The sequence below is a fragment of the Canis lupus genome, chromosome 6 (assembly GCF_011100685.1).
Source record: "Canis lupus familiaris isolate Mischka breed German Shepherd chromosome 6, alternate assembly UU_Cfam_GSD_1.0, whole genome shotgun sequence".
NCBI lineage: Eukaryota > Metazoa > Chordata > Mammalia > Carnivora > Canidae > Canis > Canis lupus.
The window spans coordinates 61838173-61861938 of NC_049227.1; the positions used below are offsets into that span (position 1 = coordinate 61838173).

General features: G+C 34.1%; 1 protein-coding gene and 1 long non-coding RNA gene across 2 annotated transcripts in view; one reads left to right on the forward strand and one right to left on the reverse strand.

The window, feature by feature from the left end:
• Positions 1-23766, forward strand: part of SELENOF (selenoprotein F) — a 41650-nt gene that overhangs the window by 3633 nt on the left and 14251 nt on the right. Inside the window, 2 exon segments of the mRNA NM_001114760.2 lie at positions 4596-4763; positions 23114-23177. Of these exon segments, the coding sequence (NP_001108232.1) occupies positions 4596-4763; positions 23114-23177 (232 nt within the window).
• Positions 4557-23766, reverse strand: part of LOC111096415 — a 37545-nt gene continuing 18335 nt past the window's right edge. The window contains exon 2 of the long non-coding RNA XR_005361308.1: positions 4557-4729. This is a non-coding gene — a long non-coding RNA (uncharacterized LOC111096415). The remainder of the gene's footprint in view (positions 4730-23766) is intronic.

Sequence of the window (23766 nt, forward strand, 5' to 3'; positions counted from 1 at the left end):
AGAATGAGAGAATCTCTTGGCACCTTGAGGTTGAACTACCAAGATGGAGAGAGGACTTAGCCCCTACTTTTGTTGATTTATACCTCAAAGTCCTTAGACTAAACAAGTTTTTACCATTATGCCATGTGTAGCCCTAATTTAAAGTTAATAGCAGTGTATCGTCATCAGCATTTCAATGAGGTGACAACTGGGAGGATATAAAGTAATTCTGAAAATGCATTCTGAGTATGCTTTAGCATTAGAAAAGTAACATCCTACCGGAGCGATTCTCAGGAGCACCCCAAAACTAAGTGGTATTCAAGTCTTCTTTCAGCTCCTACATAGTATTTATTCATATACTGGAAGCAATATGGGATAATACTCTGTATCTTTGATCTTGAGATGTAACACCTCATCCTTCTTCACAAGTTAAATTCCTTGTTCCGATGGACCTCACAATTTTAATGGCCAGCATTTTTGTTATTATTCATAGTGGTGTATACCATAATGATGTATCCAGGATTCTGGGAGATACAGTAGTTAATAATAAGGGTTTTGAGGGCTGATCAGGATTAGAATCTTGTTGCTACCATCTACTGTTTACTGTGTTGTCTTTGATTACCTTAACTATCCTAAGCCTGTGTTTCCCTGTCTGTAAAATGGGGATAAACCTATTTCATAGAGCGGTTAAAATTAAATAATAGTGATGGAAAGTGTGTGGCAAAATATCTGGTGCTTTGTGAGAACCAGCTGTAATGGTTATGTTTCTGGTATTCGTTTTCATGGGTTCTTCTGTAAACCCATCTGTTTGGTTTAGTCTCATTTTTGAAATCTGTTTACAATTGCATGAGAATCCTATGAGTTTTCTGAGATTAAGGACCAATTAAGAGACAACTAATATATATGTATAATAGGATATATATCTATACCAGACTTCTGCCTGAAAAGATAATGTTACAATATGGCTAATCCAGTTTCCCTGTCTATAGTCCAAATCTACAAAGAAATAATACTAGAAAAATAAACCAGTTAGTAATGTATGGGGGGGAAAATGGAGTCTCTTAGCTTGTCAGTCCTACTTTGAACTGGAGAAATTAAATTTAAATGATTATCCCAGTCAGGATTAGACTCTGTATCTTTCTTAACAAGCGTGACTGATTATTTTAAATTTTAATGTTTAGCCTTAATTAAGGTGCACATTTAAGTGTTACTCAGTTCCTTTTTGGTAATAAAAAATGAGCAGGAAATAATTTACAATTTTGAACTCCTATAGTATTTGATATTTGATATTTATCAGTGAAATACTTAAAAATATTTCCCAGTATCCTTAGATTCAAAGCCTTGAGGGGCATCTGGGTGGCTTAGTAAAGCATCCAACTTGAGTTCGGCTCAGACCATGATCTCAGGGTTGTGAGATGGAGCCCCACGTCGGGCTAATGCTGGATGTGGAGCCTGCTTAAGATTGTCTTGCTCCCTCTCTCTACCCACCCCCAAAACAAAGCCTGAGTCTGCAGAACTAACTAATGATAGAAGACCAGAAAGAAGTAGTTCACTCATGAAACTCAAGTTAATCTTGTATCTCTACTACGCTTATTCTCTTATCTCATGTCTAATAATTAAAACATAAGTGGTGTTTTGTAGTTCTTAAGAGGGTTGAAAGTACTGGAAATTGGGAATAATGCAGACATTTATCAAGTACCCACAGTGTCCTGGGTAGAACTAGATGTTTCCTGTACTTTTTCTCCTTTAATCTTCAAAACTCTGTAAGATAAATGGTAGTTATTCCTATTCAAAAATTCAGAAGTAAGGTTGTTCTGTGCTGGCATTTGAATCAAGATGTCATCAGACTCCAAAATACATGTTTTGCATATTTATGCCACCTGTCAGAAGGTGCTCAATAGATACCAGAATAAAATCAAATAATATGATTGCATGATCATTCAAGATTTTTGTTTTGTAAAATATGCTTTGGTAATAACAATTTCTTATATTGTTAAGCAGTTCGTGGTTTCAAAATGATTCCACTTTTATTGCCTGTTTTAGTTACCATAGCTGCAAAATACACCCCTGTAAAATTTAGTGGTATAAAACAATTATTTTGCTTTTAGATTCTGTGGGTCAGCAATTCAGACAGGTCACAAGAAAGCTGTGTGTTCTATGGTATCTCAACTGAAAGGGCTGAATGTGAAGTTCTTTATTCGTATGTCTACTAATTGATGATGGTTGTCAGCTGGGAGCTTCAGTTGCTCTCTACATGGGACTTTCCATGTTGTCCCTCTAATTTAGGTTACCTTAGAGCACAATGGCCAAGTTCCAAAGGTGAGTGTTCTGAGAGAGGCAGAGACACAGCATGTAGGAGCACTAGCCACTCAGAGGCTGTTTCCTTTTTTATGACCTGCCCTCAAAAACCTCATTGTATCCCTTCTTTTATACTCTGTTCATCAGAATCAGTCACTAGCCCCTGCCCAGATTCAAGGGGAGGAAAAACAGACTCCTACTTCTCAGTAGAGAACTGCCAGTCACATCGTAAGAACAGCATATGGGATGATGTGTATGTATTGGTGTGGCCATCTTCGGAAAATACAAATTAACCTGTGAAATAGGTTAATATCACTAATCAAGAAATTACTCAAAGTACTAATACAGTAGCCCTGTCTTAGGTGCTTCCCTTAAGACTGGGATCTATTTTGAATATACATACATTCCACATTATTACTGAGATAAGATCAAAGATGTATAACGAATCAAATTAGGGTATTGACCAGCACAAGCCCAATGAGTTAGTTGATCAACATTTTCAGAAAGTGAGGATTTTTATTTACCTGGTTTGTCTAGAAAAAGGTTGGCAAACTAGCTAGTGGGCCAAAATCAGCTAGCCCTGTTCCTGTAAAGTTTTATTGGAACACAAACAGTCATTTATTATTGTCTGTGACTGCTTTTGGGCTGCCATAACGGAGTTGAGTAGTTGATTTAGCCACCGAAGCATAATAGAATTACTATCTGATCAGGTTCTTGGATGTAAGTTGAAGTTAACAAGATGAAAAGGGAGTCTTAAATGTAGGAAAAGTATGAGCAACTGTATGAGTAGGAATTTTATTCTTCTAGGAGTTCATTATAGCTGAAAGTAGGGTGGGATTGGAGAAGTAAAGTTAGGACTGGCAGTGACCATGTAAGCCACTGAGGTAAAAAAATGATTTGAAAGCTCTTTAAGAAACAATTGTCAAAACTTGTTAACTAATTGCTTATGAGAATGGCAAAGAATGTACAAACCTAAGATGACTGACCTGGGCAACAAGGTGGTCAGGGAAAATGGTGCCATTTTACTAAAATATCAGATAACATTGGGAGGAATAGATTTAAGCAGAAAAGAGAAGTTTCACTGTTGGAGATTTTGAATTTGCAATGCTAATAGAATATATAAATGAGGTCGGTTAGGCTGTTGGCTTTAGAAGTTTGACACTCAAAAGACTGAGGAGTTTTCAATAAGTGGGTATTTGAAGCCTTGGGAAAGATGCAGTCATCTATAGAAAATATGTAAAGCAAAGAGAGCCAAAAATAGAAATGAGAAACAGCAGCACTTAAGGAGGACAGCCCTTGGAAGGAACAGCTGGAGCTAGAATAGTTTTGAGTCCCTTACCATCTAGTGATTTTTGGCGAGTTGAGTAGAGTGGTTGGATCAGAAGCTAGACTATAGTAACAATTCAGAAATGGCAGAATGTGGTGAAAGCAATTAGAACCATGAGGCTTGAATACACTGAAGAATTGAGTTACCGATTAAATTAAATCCCTGTGGAAATGGCAGAAGATAGATTCCCAAGCTTGGGTAGAGAGATTGACCTTAGATGAAGGTATACTGTATTACAGAGACATGCATGAAGAATGGACAAGGGAACAGAACAGATATTTTTGAAAGCCTGCTTTTGCCAGTCGTTCCCATTGCTTGCTTAAGTCATTTCATTCATCTTTACTGCAATCTACTTTATGTAAGAATTATTGCCCCGTGCTTTATCCGTGAGGAAATCAAAGCCAAGGGAGGTTATCTTGCCCAGGGTCACACAGTTTATAAACGGTGGAGCTGGTACCTACACTCCAAAGTTTTATTTCTGACGCGTTCCTGCTCTTCTCACTCCATTCTCTTCCTCGCCCTTCCCCCTGCCAGATGTTAGTGAAGATAAGTATGTAGGATGTGGTAGAGACCTAGAGGTTAATGTTACTCCATAGGCCCACATCAACAGGTACTAAGTTCTTAAAATGACATGGGAATTTTTCTTCATAAGGAAATTCCTTTTCAAAAAAATTCTAAATGTCTAATAAAGTTTTTTATATGCAATATATATACCATAAACTATTATGTTTTTGTTAATTCAGATTTCAGCTAAGCTGAAAGATGGCAAGTTTTTAAGAAAATAAGAAAAAATTTTGTCAGGGAATTGGGAAGAGCCAAAGACTCATAAGGTTATAAAGTTTAAAAATAATTAAGAATTTGTCCCCAAATGAGGCATTTCAGTAATTCATCTCTACTGTGTTCAATTTTGACAACCCTAGGTTTTCCTTTCTTGGAAGCTTTACAATGTAAATATGAAATAGTGTTTTATTTCTCATTATTTTATTTTCAGGTGTCTACATTCGGGGCAGAGTTTTCATCAGAAGCTTGCAGAGAGTTAGGCTTCTCCAGCAACTTGCTCTGCAGCTCTTGTGATCTTCTTGGACAGTTTAACCTGCTTCAGCTGGATCCTGACTGCAGAAGATGCTGTCAGGAAGAAGCACAATTTGAAACAAAAAAGGTATCGTTTTCTAGTATCTCTCTTCCATTAGTTGGTGTAGTTGAGATAAGGTGAAATGTTAATTTGTCTCATCAACTTAAGTCTCTAGCTTTTACATGTTGTAATTTTAGAAAGTCAACTGATTTCTATCTGACCCACTAGATCAATTAAAGCAACTGGGAAGGAAAAGTTAAGGTTTATATACCAGGACCCCATTCCACCATGGTTGTTTAGCAAAAGGGTTGCAAAATTACTATAGAATGCTTGGATTCTGAAGTTATCCAGTATTTCTAAACTTCTGGCCACATGAAGACACTTCTATTCATTTGTAATAAGAACTCAGTCTTAAAATGAAATTTGAGATGAAAGTATAGCACCTACCACCTGGCACAGAATTGTAGGCAGTGAACTATAACTTACCTGGTTAACAAAGAATATGGTCTGTTAATAATATTTACAGACACTTAATCTCATCTTTAACACCTAAAAATAGCCAAGGATAGATAGTTCTGTCTAATAAAATCTATGTTTTGTCTCATTGTTCAAATTAATAGTAAACTTGTTCGATTTTTAAATCTTTTCACGAAAGCCCCTACACTTTTTAAAATAGAGACATGACCTGAAAAGATCATTTATATATGCCACATAAAACTGAATTAGTGAGTTCCCTGTATTGGGGGGGGCGGGGGGGGGTTAGTTAGCAACTCTGTTATGTTTCCTTTTCATGTTCTTTCACTTGTACATACTGAATTCTGTTTTGAAATGTCATAGTGTATAAGGCTTTTCATAACTATCTTACTAGGTAGTAAAGGTTTTTCTATCTTACTGGGTAGTAAAGGTTTATTTCTAACACCAAGTATAATTTTATCATTCTAAAAGAAAAATAAGCAAATGTTTTAAAATGTTAATATTTAACCATAATTTAATATTTGATTTCTCCATTGTGAACCTGAAATTCCAGCTGTCCCAAAAATAGCTTCCAAGTCTTCTGTGTTTTTCATTTTCTTGGATTCACATATACTATTGGTACGTTTTTCATGTTTAGAAGATTTCTATACATATGAGTTAGTCTTCGTTGCATATAAGGTCATATCTAAAGAGTGTTTAAAAACTTGATTTTAAATAGATTTAAGATGTAGGACTTAACTAGTTTAGTAAGACCCCTCCCTTGATTAAGGGTTTTGTTGTTGTTGTTTTCTTGTTTTTTTTTAATGAGATATTCACATGAGACAAATTGCCAAAGGAATCTGTATGTCATCTTCTAATCATAATACTGTTCTATGATCCATACTACTACTTAGTCAACAATGATTTCCTGAGACACCAAACTTAAAAGAATTGAATAAAGGTGTATTTATCACATACTACGTCATGTAATTAGGGTAAATTGAGAGGTTCTGTCATTTAAGTGATATCAGATATTCCTTATTTTTAGTTTTTTTTTTTTTTTTTTTAATTCATAAGAGACACAGAGAGAGGCAGAGACATAGGCAGAGGGAGAAGCAGGTTCCTCAAGGGGAGCCTGATGCAGATCTTGATCCCGGGACTCTGGGGTCACATCCTGAGCTGAAGGCAGACACTCAACTACTGAGCCACCCAGGAGTCCCTATATCAGATATTCCTAAACTGTAAACCAGGTGCATATAAAAGCTATTTTTACTTAACTACCCTCAGTAATCCTTCATGGCATACCATTTTTATGTTATACTTTTGCTCAAACCAGACTTGAATCACACACTTCTCAAATTATATTCCCATTCAGTTTTAATTATCACTTGAGCTCTGTGTAGTATCTTGATGGTTCTCAGCATTTAAAATAACCATTGACAAGTAGTCTACCAGTTAATATATGTCTAACTGGTTACAAACTGAAATAATTATCAATTATCGCAGGCACAAGTGAGCCTGTATGGTAATAAAACTTTTATGCTGTATCCATTGTTTATTCTTTACTCCTTGTCCCTCATCTCTACAATGTGCATACTTCTCATTAAGCATTTGCTAGCACACTGTTGCACAGAACCGGTGAATGGTGGAACTAAAACATGGCAGAAACATTTAGAAATGTTACTGGACATACAAAAGTATGGCATTTTGGACAAGCTGCCAATTAAGTATAGAAGTAATACTTGATTTAATGTGTACAGTGCAGTACTGCTCTCTACATTATTGGTACATGATCATATATAACATTATATACATTTTTTAATCTCCACCCTAGCTTAAGGCTTAATTTTGAAATCATAGTTTAATTTAGTCTTAGTTTGATAAAAGTAAAAATCTGCAATATGTAGACTAGTGCCTTACATTAAAAATTTTAAAGATCCTGAGTATTTTTACTCAGTAAATGTATTTTACTCAGTATTAAAAATGTCTGAATGTGTGTATGTGTGTAAATCATTGTGAATGTAAATTCTTCGAAGAAAAAATTGTACTTTATATACAGGAATGTTTTAAAAATTTATGTATACTGTAAGACCCATTGGCTACCACAGCAGCTATGTGGAATATTGCACTGAAGTACAGACAGATGAAACCCTAAAGAGCAGATATTAGATAAGCAATCCCATAGATAACTGTTACCCGCCCCCCATGACGAAACAGCTTCTACTTGAGCTGTCTTCAGAGATTTAGTTCAAGTATCCATGCTTCTGTGAAGGCTTCTAGTTTCAACTCCCTCAGCTCTCCACCACTAGTACTCCCAGATTAACTATACCTCTGTATTCCCAAAGCATTGAGGATACCTTGATATGCACTTACCTTCATTCTACTGTATCTATTGTTTTGTTTTTCTTTCTCTTCCCATAAATTATGCTCTTTGAAGTCTAGGACAGTTTATTTCTGAATCCCCAGCCTTGAGCATATAGTATTTCATAAGTTTTTGTCCTTGAATGAGGCTGTTTTTACTAAGAACAAGTTGGAAAGGTGTTTCTTTGTTTTTTTGTTTTTTTTTCATTAAACATTTACTGTAATACCAGGCACCAAGCCAGGCATTGTTGATTCAAAAATTGAAGGGCATGGAGTGCTTGGGTGGCTAAGCATCTGCCTCTTGATTTGAGCTTTGGTCATGATCTCAGGGTCATGAGGTAGAGCCCTGCATCAGGCTCTGTGCTCAGCACGGCCAGATTGAGATATTCTCTCTCTTTCTCTCAAATCTTTAAAAAAAAAAAAAAAAAAAAAAAATTGAAGGACAGTCCCTGCCCTCAAGAGCTTACAGTGTAGTGGGGATATAGACCAGTAAGCAGGCCGGTAAGCCCAGAGCGATAGGTGTGGTACGCTAGCAGAAAGGGGAACAAAGCTTGGAGGAAGTGAAATCTAAGTTGAGAATTGACAGAAAATGTACCCATGTGGGCAGAAGAAAAGGAAATCAAAGTGGCATCTCTGGATATAGGAGACTGGGACCCAGAGAGCAAGGTGGCAAGTGATGAATCCAGACAGGCAAGCTGGAACCAGGACATCATGAGTCTCACAAGTTATGCTAAGAGGTCTGAATGTTTTATCTTGAGGGAATGGGAGCCATGGAAGTTTGTAAGGCCAGGAAGTAACTTGATCAACTATGATCAACTACTGAAAAACATAAAAAAGGTGATTTAAATATATATATGTATATATGTTAAAAATACATGAACTTTGCAGACACTTGTGAAAGACCTTTTTCATATATTTCAGTTGTATATACTGAATATAAGTAAGATTTCTCTTTGTTGGCAGTTATCAATAATGTTTTTAATTATTCATCTAAATGTGTATCTCATTTGTAATTTATAAGGATATTGCAGGCATCCCAAATATATCCAAAAAGATGTTAATTTTTTTAACACAGATTTTGAGTGATTGCAATCTGACTGCTAACTTTAATACTTTTTCAAACAGTATATGACTGTCAGATTAAAAGTTTCCTGGGATTTTTCCTGGAGATAAGCATAAATCAAATATTTCTTTTTGTTAAGAATTTTTTTAACTTCTAAGATTTATTTTTTTTAACATCTAAGATTTATAAGATTAAATGTAGTGTTTCAATAGATGGGCTATTTTTCTCATCTTTTTATCATCTTTCCAGTTAGTTCTGTGAACTTGAACTTAAGACAGCTTGGAGCTTTTTTCTATCTCCTCATTCATTTAAGGCTTTCATATCTTAATGATTTCAGCTTCTTCTGGACATAGTTATTATAGAACTTTTCTATTTCTCCTTAATTGTATGTTCTTATTTCCTTAACCTAGTACATGTTCTCTTTAAGATCTAGATTCGAGATTCTTATAGTCCCCCTGTTTTCCTTTTGCTTTTGAAATATTTTTCTGTAGTTATTATTTAATTAAATAATTACGAATTATTTAGCTGATTTTTAGTACTCCTTATTCTTTCACATTAATACCTATCTTATCTGTGAGCTATCAATTCTGAAGGTTTGGCTAGCAACAAAACCAGAGTACCTTCTGAGAAAAAAATGGACTTAGCTGAATTAGTCAGAAATCTGAACCAATAAGCAAATGATTTCAACTTAATTTGCTCTTCATTCAGTCTTGATTGTATCAGGAGAGAATTGAGAGTAATTAAGAGCACAGGCTCTGGAATCAGACTAGGTTCAGAAAGGTTTTTTTGCTATTTAGCTGACAATCTTGACAAATTACTTGATCACTCTGTGTCTGTTTCCTTATTTATAAATTGGAGATAATGATAGTTACTCTCTCATAGAGTAGTTATGATGCTTAAACAAGTTAATATATATATACTGCTTAGAATAATCCCTGGCATGTAATAAATTCTAGGTAGATAGTTGGGGCTGGTGGTAGTTATCTGATTTGTTGATTTAAAAAATAATAATAAAAAATTTAGGGGACTCTGAGAATAGAATAATAATTATTGTTGGCAAAGTAGGATAAAAAAAATAGATAAGAGATACAGCATGAACTAATACACTTGCCAGTGTTAAAAATTTGGAACAAAATTTTGTTCCTCCACTTTCAAGCTCCTGAATCAGTTGAATCAAGAAGAACAGTTTCATGATTGGATTGTTTGTTTCTTTGCTGTTGAGTTTAATAAGTTCTTTATAGATCTTGGATACTAGCCCTTTATTTGATATGTCATTTGCAAATATCTTCTCCCATTATGTAGATTGTCTTTTAGTTTTGTTGACTGTTTCTTTTGCTGTGCAGAAGCTTTTTATCTTAAGTCCCAATAATTCATTTTTGATTTTGTTTCCCTTCATTGATGTATCTTGCAAGAAGTTGCTATATGAATTAGTAGTTTGAAAACTTTGACCATTCACAACTACTTTTTCTATGTTTATGTGGAACAAAATAAATTATGCTGGACGTAACTAGATTTCAGATTTTTGAGTCCTACTGATTGGCATATTTTAATAAGAAAAATATCACAAAAATGAATTTTAAAAATATGTACCATTCTGATCATTTTCAAATGCATATGAAAATTGCATTTGGAGAGAAAGGATTTTACTAAAAAATTTCAAAACAAGGGCACCTGGGTGCTTCAGTTGGTTAAGCATCTGACTCTTGATTTCAGCTCAGGTTATGATCTCAGGATCGTGAGATGGAGTCCTGCTTTGGGCTCGTGCTGGGCATGGAGCGTGCTTAAGATTCTCTCTCACCCTCTCCTTCCTACTCACCCCACTCTCTACTCACACATGTGGGCATGCATGTGTGCTTGCTCACGTGCTTTCGCTCAAAAAAAAAATTATATATATATATATATATATATATATATATATATATATATATATAACCTATTCCAGAAATTGAATGAGACTCTTTTTTTAAAGTCAGTTTAGAATAAAGTATATTACTAGTTTTCAAACATTTTCAGATGACACATCAGGTTAAAGCTACAAAACTTCTTTGAAACCCAAAATAACATTATAACAGAAAGTAAATTAAACTCTGTTTGTAATATAAAATGATCACTTTGTGAAAAAAAGCAAGTTATCAGACTAATTACAATCTGTTTTCCTACTAACATTCCTCTGCTGCTTACCATTTTATTCTAATACATGGTAACAGATTTCGAAGGTTTAAGAAAATTTTGGAAGAGAAAAGCTTAAAAGTGATTTTTTTTTTTTTTTAACTCTACAGATTTAGAAAAGGTTTCTTTTGTTTGAATTTTGGAACATCTTGGTCTCATTCACAGAGTACAAGTAGAAGCCAAGGCTGCAGGTCCCTAAATTATACCATAACTGGTTCTGGAAAATAGCCCAAAGTTCAAGTTGTTTATAAAAGGCTTTTATTTTCACTTAAAAATATACTACTCTGATAATAAAAAATATTTATCTTTGAGAATGATTGTATTACACTATATTTAAATAAATGGACCTAAGTATTGCATAAAATAATTTTAAGAATATATTTAGGTCTCTTCCATTTCCCACCCCATTACCTAATTGGAGTTAGACTAATGCTAATTGACTCACTTTATATAGTAGCATGGCCATTTTCTATGTATATAATACTCTTCCTTCACATTTACATGCATTCCTAGCAAGCCAGAGACCATAGAGACGAAGTATTAATATAAGTATAGTTTATTAGAAATTTGTCCTCTTCTCTCTGTTTATGAAAGTTTTTGAAAGAGTTGAATTTTTATCTTAGCTACTAGTTTCGTGACTTTGAGTTAGCAAATTACTCTGGAATCTTCAGTTTTGTTGTAGTAATTACATTGACTCACCTTTGAGTGTTTATTGTGTCTTGGTTATATGCTACAGTATCTTACCTACATTATTTAATTCTCACAAAAACTCTATAATGTAATACTACTATTCTTATTTAACAGAGGAAACTAGGGTGTTATCTATCCAAAGTTACCCAAGCAATTAGTTGCCACAACCTGGCTTCCTCTCAAGTCTGTAGGACTCCAGAACCCCAAGTTTTTAAACCTCTATTCTATTTTGGCTCTCATTTTGAAAATGTGAATAGTAATATCTACTTAACAGATGTACTGAAAGAAAACTAATGAGTTAAATATAAAACACCAGACTGACTTTTTGAAGGTACTTTTTGCATTTATAGTTAACACAATTCCATCACTAGTTTTTATTTTAAATTATTAAATTTTTATTCTTCAGTTTACCTTAGATCTTAGTGACTCCCATTATTTGGTGGTTTTTTTGAGGTTATATTAACAAATTTGGCTTATTTAAGGCCCAAACATTTTAAATAAGCCACATAGTATTTCATAATTCAGGTAAAAGAACATCAAAACATTTAGTTCTATTCAATTTACATGGAAAATCTGTAGCCAAATCAGAGTAATTTAGAAGTCAGCTGAAGCAGCGTTATTCAAGAAAGTGGCATCTGTTAAGCTTTAGCCTATCTACTACTGGTAGAGATGCTACTGGCTTGTAAAACATAGAAGGATGAATTGGAGGTTAAGCTAACTGTGCGTGAAATTGTAGTCACTAAAGAAATTTCACAGTTGCTTAAAATAGCTTTTGTAGTGTCTCTAGCATCAATACACGAACTGATTTCTTCAAAGGAAACAAAAATGTAAGTCTTAACAGATTACTCTAATTATAATATTAAAACATTCACAAAGGAGCTTTTTTTAAAGACGTGAATAATGTTTGGCAACAGTTCTAATTCAGTGAAAGAATCAAGACTCCTGCATAGCAACACAAATATTTACTTGATAATAGCCGCTACCATTTGTTATTATATGAAGGCACCGTTCCAAGTCCTTTATATAAATTAATATAAAGTCTAAGGCATAGACTGCCTTGAGTCTAAGGCATATAGATTTTACCTAAAGTCATTCAGCTAGTAAATGGTTATAAATATATGTATTATATTTATGTAGCAAAAATCTTAAAATATATTGTGTCATTATTGAACTAAAAATACTTAGTTTTTTAACATTTTCTAATTATGGCATTTCCTGTATCTTTAAGTTTAAAATGTTAAGGTTTTTTTAGGTATTTACAAAATAGAATCAAGATTCTATCTAAGCGTGTTAAAACATTTTATCACATTTGCAGATTATAATATTTAAACCCTTAAAGTAATTCATAGTCTATGTCCCTGCTGCTTTACAACTGATTTCCTAGACATACCAACCTCAGAGTCAAAATAGACTTTATTTATACACTAAGTATTTCTTCTTGATATAGGCTTTGAGAATGTCAAAATAAATGGTCATTGTCCCCAAGGAGTCAAGTAGAAGAAATAGACATGGAAATAGAATCCAGTTGGCAAGATATTTTATTAGGCTAAAACATAATATCCAGTGCTTTGGAGATGACCACTAAAAGAATTAGAAATAAAATAAAAGTTGAAAAGAGGACAGAATCGACAAATCTCTTAAAGTTGATGTATTCAGAACTATAGCTATAACCACATTTAATCATTATGGAAGTGACCAACGGAAGAACTAAAAAAAGTTAAAAAGTTGAGTGGCAGGTGGGAGGCAAAGGAACTTTTTTACTTCTTATTTTATACCTTTTTGTACAGTTTCTTTATTATTTCCAAATAGAATTGGTTTCTTTAAAGAATCCAGTGAGAAATGTGCTGTTAACAAAATATACTCAGGGGGCATCCTGAGTGGCTCAGTGGTATAGCGCCTGCCTTAGGCCCAGGGTGTGGTCCTGGAGACCCAGGATCTAGTACCACGTCGGGCTCCCTGCATGAAGCCTGCCTCTCTCTCTGCCTGTATCTCTGCCTCTTCTGTCTCTCATGATTAAATAAAATATTTTAAATGTATATATATTTTAAATATATATATACACACACACTCAAGTGCTCTGAAAGCACACAAAAGAGTCGTACAACCTTTTGACAGATGGGGTAAATACCACCACTTATGTAAAAGTTACTGTTGCTGCTAACTTGGAAAATAATTAGGAGAAAATCATCTCTGGCAGAAGGAAAAGTTAATGAAAAGGCAAAGTTGTGAAAAAGATAGCCATGTGACATAGGATGGTAGTGCCTGTGTGCCTTGATAAGAACTTTGGACCATCCTATAGGCAGGGGACAAAATTAATAGATTATAAACAATGAACTAGCATCAAATTTGTATTTCAATGAATTTTATTGTTGGTGTGAAGGATAGTTGATACAACAGAGGGGACTACTGTTGCTGAAAAAATAACTTATTGCTGTTTTCTAGAGGCAAGATAAAAGGGCTTAAGCCAACATATTCGTAGTAAAAACAGAGAAAGGACAGATCTGAAACAGATGTAGGTAATAAAACCTTCAGGATTTATAGATTTACTGTATTGGAAAGGGGAAGGGATGAGTAAAGAAGCTTGAGAAACTGGTAGCCTCAAGGAAAGAAGGCTACAGTAGACTAGCTAGTTACAAGGTAGGGTAGCCCAGTAAGGCAATGGTGGAAGATGGGTGGAGCAGCAGTAAAGAGAATGAGTTTTCATAGAAGCTTACCCTTCAGGTACAGACTGCCTTTTCAGTTTCCTTTTGAAGAAATAAGTGTTGAAAGTTTTAATTTAAAACACCATAGCTTATCTGGGTACCATAACGAATTCTAAAATTGACAGTGTGCTTGTCAAAAAGTGGGCAAAAAATGAAAATGTGTGGAACAGCCTCTAGTGTCTTTTGTTCTGCTTTCCTCTTGCCACCTTAATGTGTAAGATATTTAAGCTTTTGATTATAGCTTTCTTTTTGTATCTTAGTATATATTAGGTGATTACCTTCTTTAGATTCAATAGAGAACAACCATAATATAATTTGTGCTGGCTGATTTTTTTTTTTTATTTCAGACATTTGCAACCTTTCTTAAAGATGATCATAATTACCCATTGTGGGACAAATAATGATCTTCAATTTTGGCGTGGTAATAACGCTAACACAACTGAATTGAAAGGCAGCTTTTGCTGCCATGTAATAGCACCCTTTTCTATTTTTGAGGCTATTGAATGTTTGGGTGTTGAGCCATATTTTGTCTGGATCTCAATTTTTCAAATTAAGAGGAAAATAGGTTGTAGTTTTCAAACATTTAGGAGTAAAAAGACATTGGATTTTTATTTATTGAGTACTAATATACTAAATAGTTTGCCATTTTCTAAAAACACTTATACTTATTACCAATGGGCTAGTTGGTTTTATTTTAAAACTACTAAGATATTCAAGCTGACAGTCTAGATATCACTCGAATTGAATGCATTGTTCCCAGATGATGACCCTGGGTTATTCATACCGTAAATAAAATATAAATGAGGAGGGGGTTGTATCTTTGAGTATATTTCTTTTCAGGTGAAAGTCTAATCATTACAGTCCTAACTCATGGTTATGAAATTCTTTTTAAGTACGTACACACAAATTCTGTTATTCATCACAATAATGAAAGAAACCTTTTTTCTGTTTTCCCTCGGATTTCATAGTTGGAATGGTCTAATTTAGAATGTGGTGATGTCAAAGAAACATTTTGTTTCTTGGTTTTTTTGTTTCATTTTGTTGTATTTTTAATAATTTTCGTTGAGCGTCTTAATGGAGCAGTGATTTTATCTTAAGAGTCTCCTAGTGTATTCCTACTTTCTTAAAACTTAAAGTAGATGTTACCTTGCTTATTTGGTAGCTTTCTCAATCTCAAGGCAGGTACCAAATATATAAAAATGAATAGTACTTTCATAGTGTAGTAGAATAAGCTTTAAACTTAGCTTCCTTAGACATAGTCGTTGCTTTGTATTTTCAGAGTTCATTAGAAAACACCTAAAAATAGTGTAATCTTAGGGATATAATATTAGAGAATTATATTTACCAACTTCATTTGCTAAAATTGTAAAAACTGAACTTATTCCCATAATCCCTCATAGTCATTCATTGTTCCTTTGCAAGAATGCCATTAGTCCAAGTGTATGGAAGTGTCAGCATAGAAACCAGTTGCTTTATACGTCTGCTGCTTCACTTGAAGTGAAATCTTGACAAAAGCTTTACTACTAGATCTCAGAAAATGTAGTACCCTAATGTCCATGTGTAATTGTAGCTTGTTGCTTCTGGCACTCTATGCACTTTTAGAAATACCAAAAAACATGGGAATGATTTGATGATGAATAATGAATTAAAATTTAAGACGTCAGCAGATCGCTAAACATAGTCTTGGTTGAAAACATTTTCCCTGAGAATTAACTAGCCAAATTTTGCTAAAAATTGTTTCAGCATCATGTATTTTTCTACTATATAAAAGGAGTAAAGTCAGTTTTAAGAAATTACACTGGATGCAATTAATGTTTGGAAGAATGGCTCACTTATATATTTGTGTACATCATGATCATTTTTATTTAAGAGCTCTCAGTAATATCTCTACTTTGATTATGTTATAGCCATACTTCCTTATTTTAAAATTCCTACATTTAAGAGCAAGCCTTCAGTAGGCCTATAAAATAGTTACTCCCCATATCTGAATTCTATTCAGCAGTTAAAATTTTTCCTTTGGTTTGCATAACATTAGAGCATTTTCTTCATATTGCTACTTCATATTGAAAGTTTCTTCTGATAGTGCTACTGAATTTTAATAATACTAAAGTTTTGCCTTTAAATGAGGATTTCGAAAATAAGAATGTATGCCTATAAGCAATGTTTCATAAGGGAAGAAAACAGTATGAATTGGTTAGTCTTTTGAGCAAAAGCTTACTGTTTTTATTGCAATTTTTGCATTATTAATACTTGAGTGTAGTCCAAGGCAGTGATTCTCATCCTTGGCTGTTCATTACAATCACTTTTAAAGCTAACCCACTTTAAAAGTAATAATAGTAATTAAAGTATTCATACCTGGATCTTATCCCCAAGTATCCTGATTTAATTGCTCTGACATTAAGCAAGTTTATAGATTTGTGGTGGTGATATGATGGCAGTAAAAGTTAACAAATGCAATGCCTTCTCTCAAATTCAGAAAATTTGCTAACTCAAAAGTGTTAGTTCAGTGTTTAAAAATTAACTTCTTCTGTAATCCCGTTACCTGGTGAGAAACTGCACTTTTTTTTTTTTTTTTTTTGTCTTACCTGTTAATCGAACCACTTTATAGCCACATAGTTTTACTTTAATTACAGCAAAATTATCACCATAAAATTCCGCTTTTGGCTGTTTGCTGTATATGAAAACTTCATTATAAGCCCAAACTAAGATTTTAAAACAAGGGGTTGGACAGGTTCGTATAAGAGGGAAAAAATTATTATACATGGCCTAAGGTATGTTTCCTCTAAATCTACATCTTAGAGTTTTTATCATGAATGGATGTTATACTATTTTTGTTATGCTATTTTTGCATATTGAGATGATCATACGGTTTTTATCCATCATTTTGTGAATGTGGGTCACATTGATTTATTTGTGAATATCCAATCACCCTTGTATTCCTGGAATACATCCCTCTTGATCATGGTGAATAATTTTTTTTAATGTACTGTTGAATTCAGTTTGCTAATATCTTGAGGATTTTTGCATGTATGGCCATCAGAGATACTGGTCTGTAGTTTTCTTTTTCAGTAGTGTCTTTATCTGGTTTTGGTATCAGGGTAATGCTAGTGTCATTGAGTGAATTTGGAAGGTCTCCCTCTTCGGTTTTTTGGATTATTTCTAGAGGAATAGTTATTAATTTTTTAAATGTTTGGTAGAATTCATCTGTAAAGCCATCTGGTCCTGGCCTTGTTTCTTACAAGTTTTTTGAATATGGATTCAGTTTCATTGCTAGTAATTGGTCTGTTCAAATTTTCTGTCTCTTACTGATTCAGTTCTATATTTCTAGAAATTTATTCCTCTAGATTGTCCAATTTATTTTTATCATTTTTCATAATAATCTCTTAATACTCTGTATGTCTGTAGTGTTGGTTGTTATTTCTCCTGCTCTTCTGATTTTGAGTCTTTTTTTTTTATTTTTATTTTTTTATGAGTCTGGCTAAAGATTTACCAATTTTATCTTTTCAAAGAACCAGCTCCTGATTTCAGTGGTCTGTTCTATTGGGTTTTTAATCTCCATGTATTTATTTCTTTTTTTTTTTTTAAGATTTTATTTATTCATGGCAAAGAGAGAGAGAGAGAGAAGTAGGCTTCATGCAGGGAACCCAACGTGGGACTTGATCCCGGGTCTCCAGGATCACACCCCAGGCTGAAGGCAGCGCTAAACCACTGAGCCACCGGGGCTGCCCTCCATGTATTTATTTCTGATCCAGTCTGTATTATTTCTTTCCTGTTACTGTCTTTGGGCTTTATTTCTTATTTTTCTATCTCCTTTAGGTTTAAGGTTAAGTTGTTTGAGATTTTTCTTGTTTCTTGAGGTAGGCCTATATTGTTGTGTTCTTCCCTCTTATAACATTTTTTGCCATATCCCCAAAATTTTGGATCATTGTTTTCATTTTCACTTGCCTCCATTTATCTTTTGATATAGTCTTTGATTTCTTAGTAGACCCATTCTTTGTTTAGTAGCATGTTATTTAGCCTCCATGTATTTGTGTTCTTTCCACATTTTTTCTTGAGTGATTTTCATCCCATTGTGGTCAGAAAAGATGCATGATATATCAGTCTTTTTTAATTTATTTGGACTTGCTTGTGGCTTAACATGTGATCGTTTCTGGAGGATGTTCCATCCGCACTTGAAAAGAATGTGTAGCTCCTGGGTGGCTTAGTCAGTTAAGCATCTGACTTTGATTTTGGCTCAGGTAGTGACCTCAAGGTCATGGGAATCAGTCCCACATTGGGTTCAGCACCTGGCACAGAATCTGCTTGAAATTTTGTCTCTTATTCTCCCTCTGCCCCTCCCCTTCATGCTCTCTCAAAAAAAATAAAATTTCTAAATTAAAAAAAATAGAATGTATATTCCTCTATGTTTGCATGGAATGTTCTGAAAACATCTATTAGGCCCATGTGGTCTAATGTGTCATTCATAGCTACTGTTTCCTTGTTAACTTTTTTTTTTTTTTTTTAAGATTTTATTTATTTATTCATGAGAGGCACAGAGAGAGAGAGCGAGGCAGGGACACAGGTAGAGTGAGAAGCAGGTTCCATGCTGGGAACCCAACATGGGACTCCATCCCGGGTCTCCAGGATCACACCCTGGACTGAAGGTGGCGCTACACTGCTGAGCCACCCACCCGGGCTGCCCCCTTGTTGAGTTTCTACCTGGCTAATGTACACATTGATATAAGTGGGGTGTTAAAGTTCCCTACTATAATTGTATTACTGTCAGTTTCTTCCTTTATGTCTGCTAATAATTGCTTTTTTAGGGACATCTGGGTGACTCAGTTAAGTGTCTGCCTTTGGCTCAGGTCATGATACCCAGGGTCCTGGGACTGAGTCCTACATTGGAATCCCTGCTCAGTGGAAAGTCTGCCGGTCATGCTGTCTGTCTGTCTCTCTCTCTCTTTCTCTCAAATAAATAATAAATATTTTAAAAAGAATTGCTTTATGGACTTAGGTGCTTCTATGTTGGGTGCATAGATATTAATAATTTTTATATCTTGTTGGAAATAACAAGTGTTGGCAGATATATGGAGGAAAAGAACCCTTATGCTCTGTTGATGGGAATGCAGATTGGTGTAGCCACTGTGGAAAACAGTATGGAGTTTCCCCCAAAATTAAAAATAGAATTACCGTATGATCCAGTGATCTCACTACTATTTACCCAAAGAAAATAAAAACACTAACTCTAAGAGGCATATGCTCTCCTGTATTTATTACAGCATTACCAGATATGGAAGCAACCCCAGTGTCCATTGTTAGGTGAATGGGTAAAGATGTATATGTATATGCATACACCCAAAGTGGAATATTACTCAACCATAAAAAAAGAAATCTTGCCGTTTACTACAATATTGATAGATCTGGAGGATATAATGCTAAGTGAAATAAGTTAAAGATAAATGCCATATTATTTCACTCCTGTAGAATTTAAGAAAGAAAATGAATGAACAAAGAAAAAAGACAAACAGGCTCAAATACAGAGAACAAACTGGTGTTTGTTGGCTGAAATAGATAAAGGGAATGGCTAAAATAGATAAAGGGGAGTAACAGTACACTTATCTTGAGCACTGAATGTGTAGAATCAATGAACCACTATGTTGTACACCTGAAACGAATATAATACTGTTAATTATACTTCAATTATAAAAACCGCTTATTTTTAAATGAGGTGGAAATTAAGGAATTCAGAAGTCATTGTTTACTAATAAGGCAAATCAGTTATGAGCTGAAGCAGTTAGATATTTTTGCTTTCTACCAGGAGGATGGTTTAGAAAGTTTAGGAAAATCTATTAATCATAACTTATGTGGAAATTGGTATGGACTCCTAAGGGGGAAAAGAATGCCATTTTTCATATCATTTGTATATTTTTCTAAATATGTCCATGTGTTTACATTTAAATTATTTGGGTTAGTATAATATAATGGAATAAGGTCCTACTAGTGCCTGGAGTTAGATTGTCTATACAAATGAGCTCCTGTGAGGCATACAAAAAAGAGGCCTACCAATTTGGTATTAAAAAATAATAATAAGCTTGCTGTATAAAAGTTACATAGTTTTTTTATTTCTTTTCCATTGAGTAGTTTTCTGCAAATGTTGAAGGTCAGCATTTTTTCTATGGCAGTGATGTTACTTTAAAAAGACCAAATGCTAAGGGAAAGAGTCAAGGAATTACAAGTGTAACATTTTTTAACTCTTTCATACTTTATACCCTAGAGAATTCCTATTAAAAATAGCACATATTTTCTTTCTTATGTGAATTTGTGTGATGCCAAAGATGCTTATCAGTATAAGTCACCAAAAATTTATCATAATTTGTAAATTATTTACGAGGAATAACCAGTGTTTTTCTATGAACACCACAAACTCGTAAGTAAAACGCCAACTAGTAACTCAAATTAATGCTTTGAGAATTTGATATTAATACTCTTAGGCAGCTCTGCAATAAATTTTCTTTTTCTTTACCCTAGACTGAAATTAAGCACAATGTACTCTACAAGTATGTCAAAGGAACTTGAAATAGTTTTAAAGTTATGTAATGAAAAAAGAGGTATTTAATTCTGTTAAATGAATAATTCTCTCCATTCAGCAAACATACATTGAGAAGCTTTGTCTACTTCTAGGGTAGTTATGATAAATAAGACATTTCCTTTCCACTGTTAAGTTACATAATACTTATAGTACATTGTAGGAACAAAATTCTGCAGAAAGTACCTGAACTGGGTAGGAAATCAACAAAAGTTTTGATTGTCCCATCTGAGCTGCCTATTTATTAAAGAATACATTTTTAGGATTTTTTTTATAAATTTATTTTTTATTGGTGTTCAATTTGCCAACATATAGAATAACACCCAGCTCATCCCATCAAGTGCCCACCTCAGGGCCCGTCACCCAGTCACCCCCCCACCCCTCGCCCACCTCACCTTCCACCACCCCTAGTTCGTTTCCCAGAGTCTTTCATGTTCTGTCTCCCTTTCTGATATTTCCCACTCCTTTTTTCTCCTTTCCCCTTTATTCCCTTTCACTATTTTTTTATATTCCCCAAATGAATGAGACCATATAATGTTTGTCCTTCTGTCAATAGACATTTGGGTTGCTTCTAACTTCTGGCTAGAAGTGGAAATTGCTGAATCATATAATTCTATTTTTAATTTTTTAAGGAACCACCATTTTATTTTCCCTAGTGGCTGTCCATTTTACATTATCAACAGCAGTGCCCAAGAGTTCTAATCTTTCCACATCCCCACCACCACTTTGCTGCATTTGTGTTGTTTTTAATAACAGGCATCCTATCTAGTGTGGAATGGTAGTTCATTGTGGTTTTGATTTGCATTTCCCTAATGATTAGTGATGGTGAACATCTTTTTGTGACCTCATTGGTAATATGGCCTGATATTTTTTAAGATATTCTGGAAGCTTGTCTAACAAGATTGACTAAATCTTCAGAAGTAACTTACTGCATAAAATCAGATTAACCTAATATCAAATTATTAATGCTGCAGAAAATCTTTGGAGATATCAGAGCTCTTCATCTGAAATCCATCAGTGGTTTCAGAGAGTCCATGAATAGTCTCAAAGCAAAAATTCATCAGATTCTCAAAAGTACCTGTGACCCTCAAAAATTTCACAACTATTGATCTAGCTCAGGATCTCCAAAATGTTTTTTAAAAATTCATTATCTCTTGGATAAAGTAAATTTCGAATTTCTACTCTGCTTTTTTATATTTCCAAAATGTTTAAAATAATCATAGTACATAGTGCATTGATATTTATGCTATTTTAGAACTTAAAAAGTAAAATCCATCTTTAGCTTTTGGACCTACAATAAAAAAAAGTGTAAAAGCTAACAAGAAATAAAATGGATACAGTATGTTCTTAGAATTGCCTGCCATTTCTTAGAGCCTTAGGATCCCCATGTTACTGCAAAAAGAATGGGCAGGCTCTACAGCTGAAAACAAGTGATGTTTACCATCGAATCCATTTCAGCTGAATTCATTGCAGTAAAATATTTGCAATGGAGTTTTTTATAATGAGCTTTTACTCTGAAAGAGATTGTGTAGGTTCTAAATAGCTAGAAAAGCAATATTTATCATTTAATTCATTTCAAGTGAATTTCATTAAAGGAAAGTATTTGCATTTAAATTCTTTCTAACGAGGGGCATCTAGGTGGCTCAATCAGTTAAGCATCCATGCTTGGTTTGGCTCAGGTATTGATCTCATGGTTCATAAAATAGAGCCCCATCTAGGGTCCCTCTCTCCCTTCCCTCTGAGGGTGCACATGCATTCTTGCTCTTTCTCTCTAAATAAATCTTTAACAAAAATTCTTTCTAATGAGATTTTACTGGTTTTCTAGTATCTTTACGTACTGTATATTATAATTACTTTTTAAAGGTGTTGGGGTTTTGTTTTAAAACCGTGACTGCTTAATTTTAACAGCAACCAGGAAGAATTCTCCTTAAGTATCTATGTTGGATAGATGAATACAAACCTATCTTCAGTCTAGCATTCTAAAACTCTACCAGTTCAAATCATGGTCAATTCAACACATCTCCTTCAGTCTTTTTCCAAGTAGGGCTTAAATTCCTCAATCATTTAATATCCTTGGGCCTCTATCTCCTCTTCAGTCGGCCTAGAACTACATAGTTCTCTCCAACTCCTAACATTAGACTCTATGTTTAATAGTTATGCTGTGAAATAACTATATTTTAAAAATTATAACAGGGAGCATCTGGGTGGCTCAGTTGATTAAGCTTCCAACTCTTGATTTCAGCTCAGGTCATGATCTCAGGGTCACGAGATCGATCCCCACATCAGGCTCCATGCTCAGTGCAGAGTCTGCTTGAAAGATTCTCATTTTCCCTCCCACTCCCGCTTGTGCTGTCTCTCTGTTTCCAAAATAAATGAAATCTTAAAAATAAAGATTATACCAGTTTTTTAGATTCTTGTTTTTTTCCTTTTGCAGCTTTATGCAGGTGCTATTCTTGAAGTTTGTGGATGAAAATTGGGGAGGTTCCCTCAAGTCCAAGGTATGTAAAATCATCTCCAGTAAACTCTCACTGTAATAACTTAAAATGAACATTTTACAAGAATAATTTCATTAAATATTCCCAAGAATAAGAATTTTTAGGATTATAACTTTCTCAATGTATTTTTCCACATTTATTTTCATGGAGGTAGAGTTTTATAGTAATTGTTGAATACAAGGTTACTTGCAGCAGGCATAATACCTGATACATCACATGATGAAGTGGTTATTTCCTTAGGAGAGCCTTTGTTTTACCAGATATAAGTGTAATCTCTTTAATATACCATTCTATCTTAAATGTAACTTGATTCATATAAAAACCTCATAAGGAACAATTGGAGTGAGATAAGACCTATATACAAAATGACTAATTGTCAAGAGATAATTAATTACCATAGAACTTTGAAGTGCAGAGGAGAAGCAGTCATCCATGTAAGTTGTCACAGGAAATTTTAAGGATAAATATATGAAAGAATAATTGTACAAATATATTCTTTTGGTTGATATCAAATAGTAATGGAGCTTTGCATCTCCAGAAGACTTGGACTAAGACTTTTCTATTCTGTCCTGGCATGTCATTTGAAAATCAG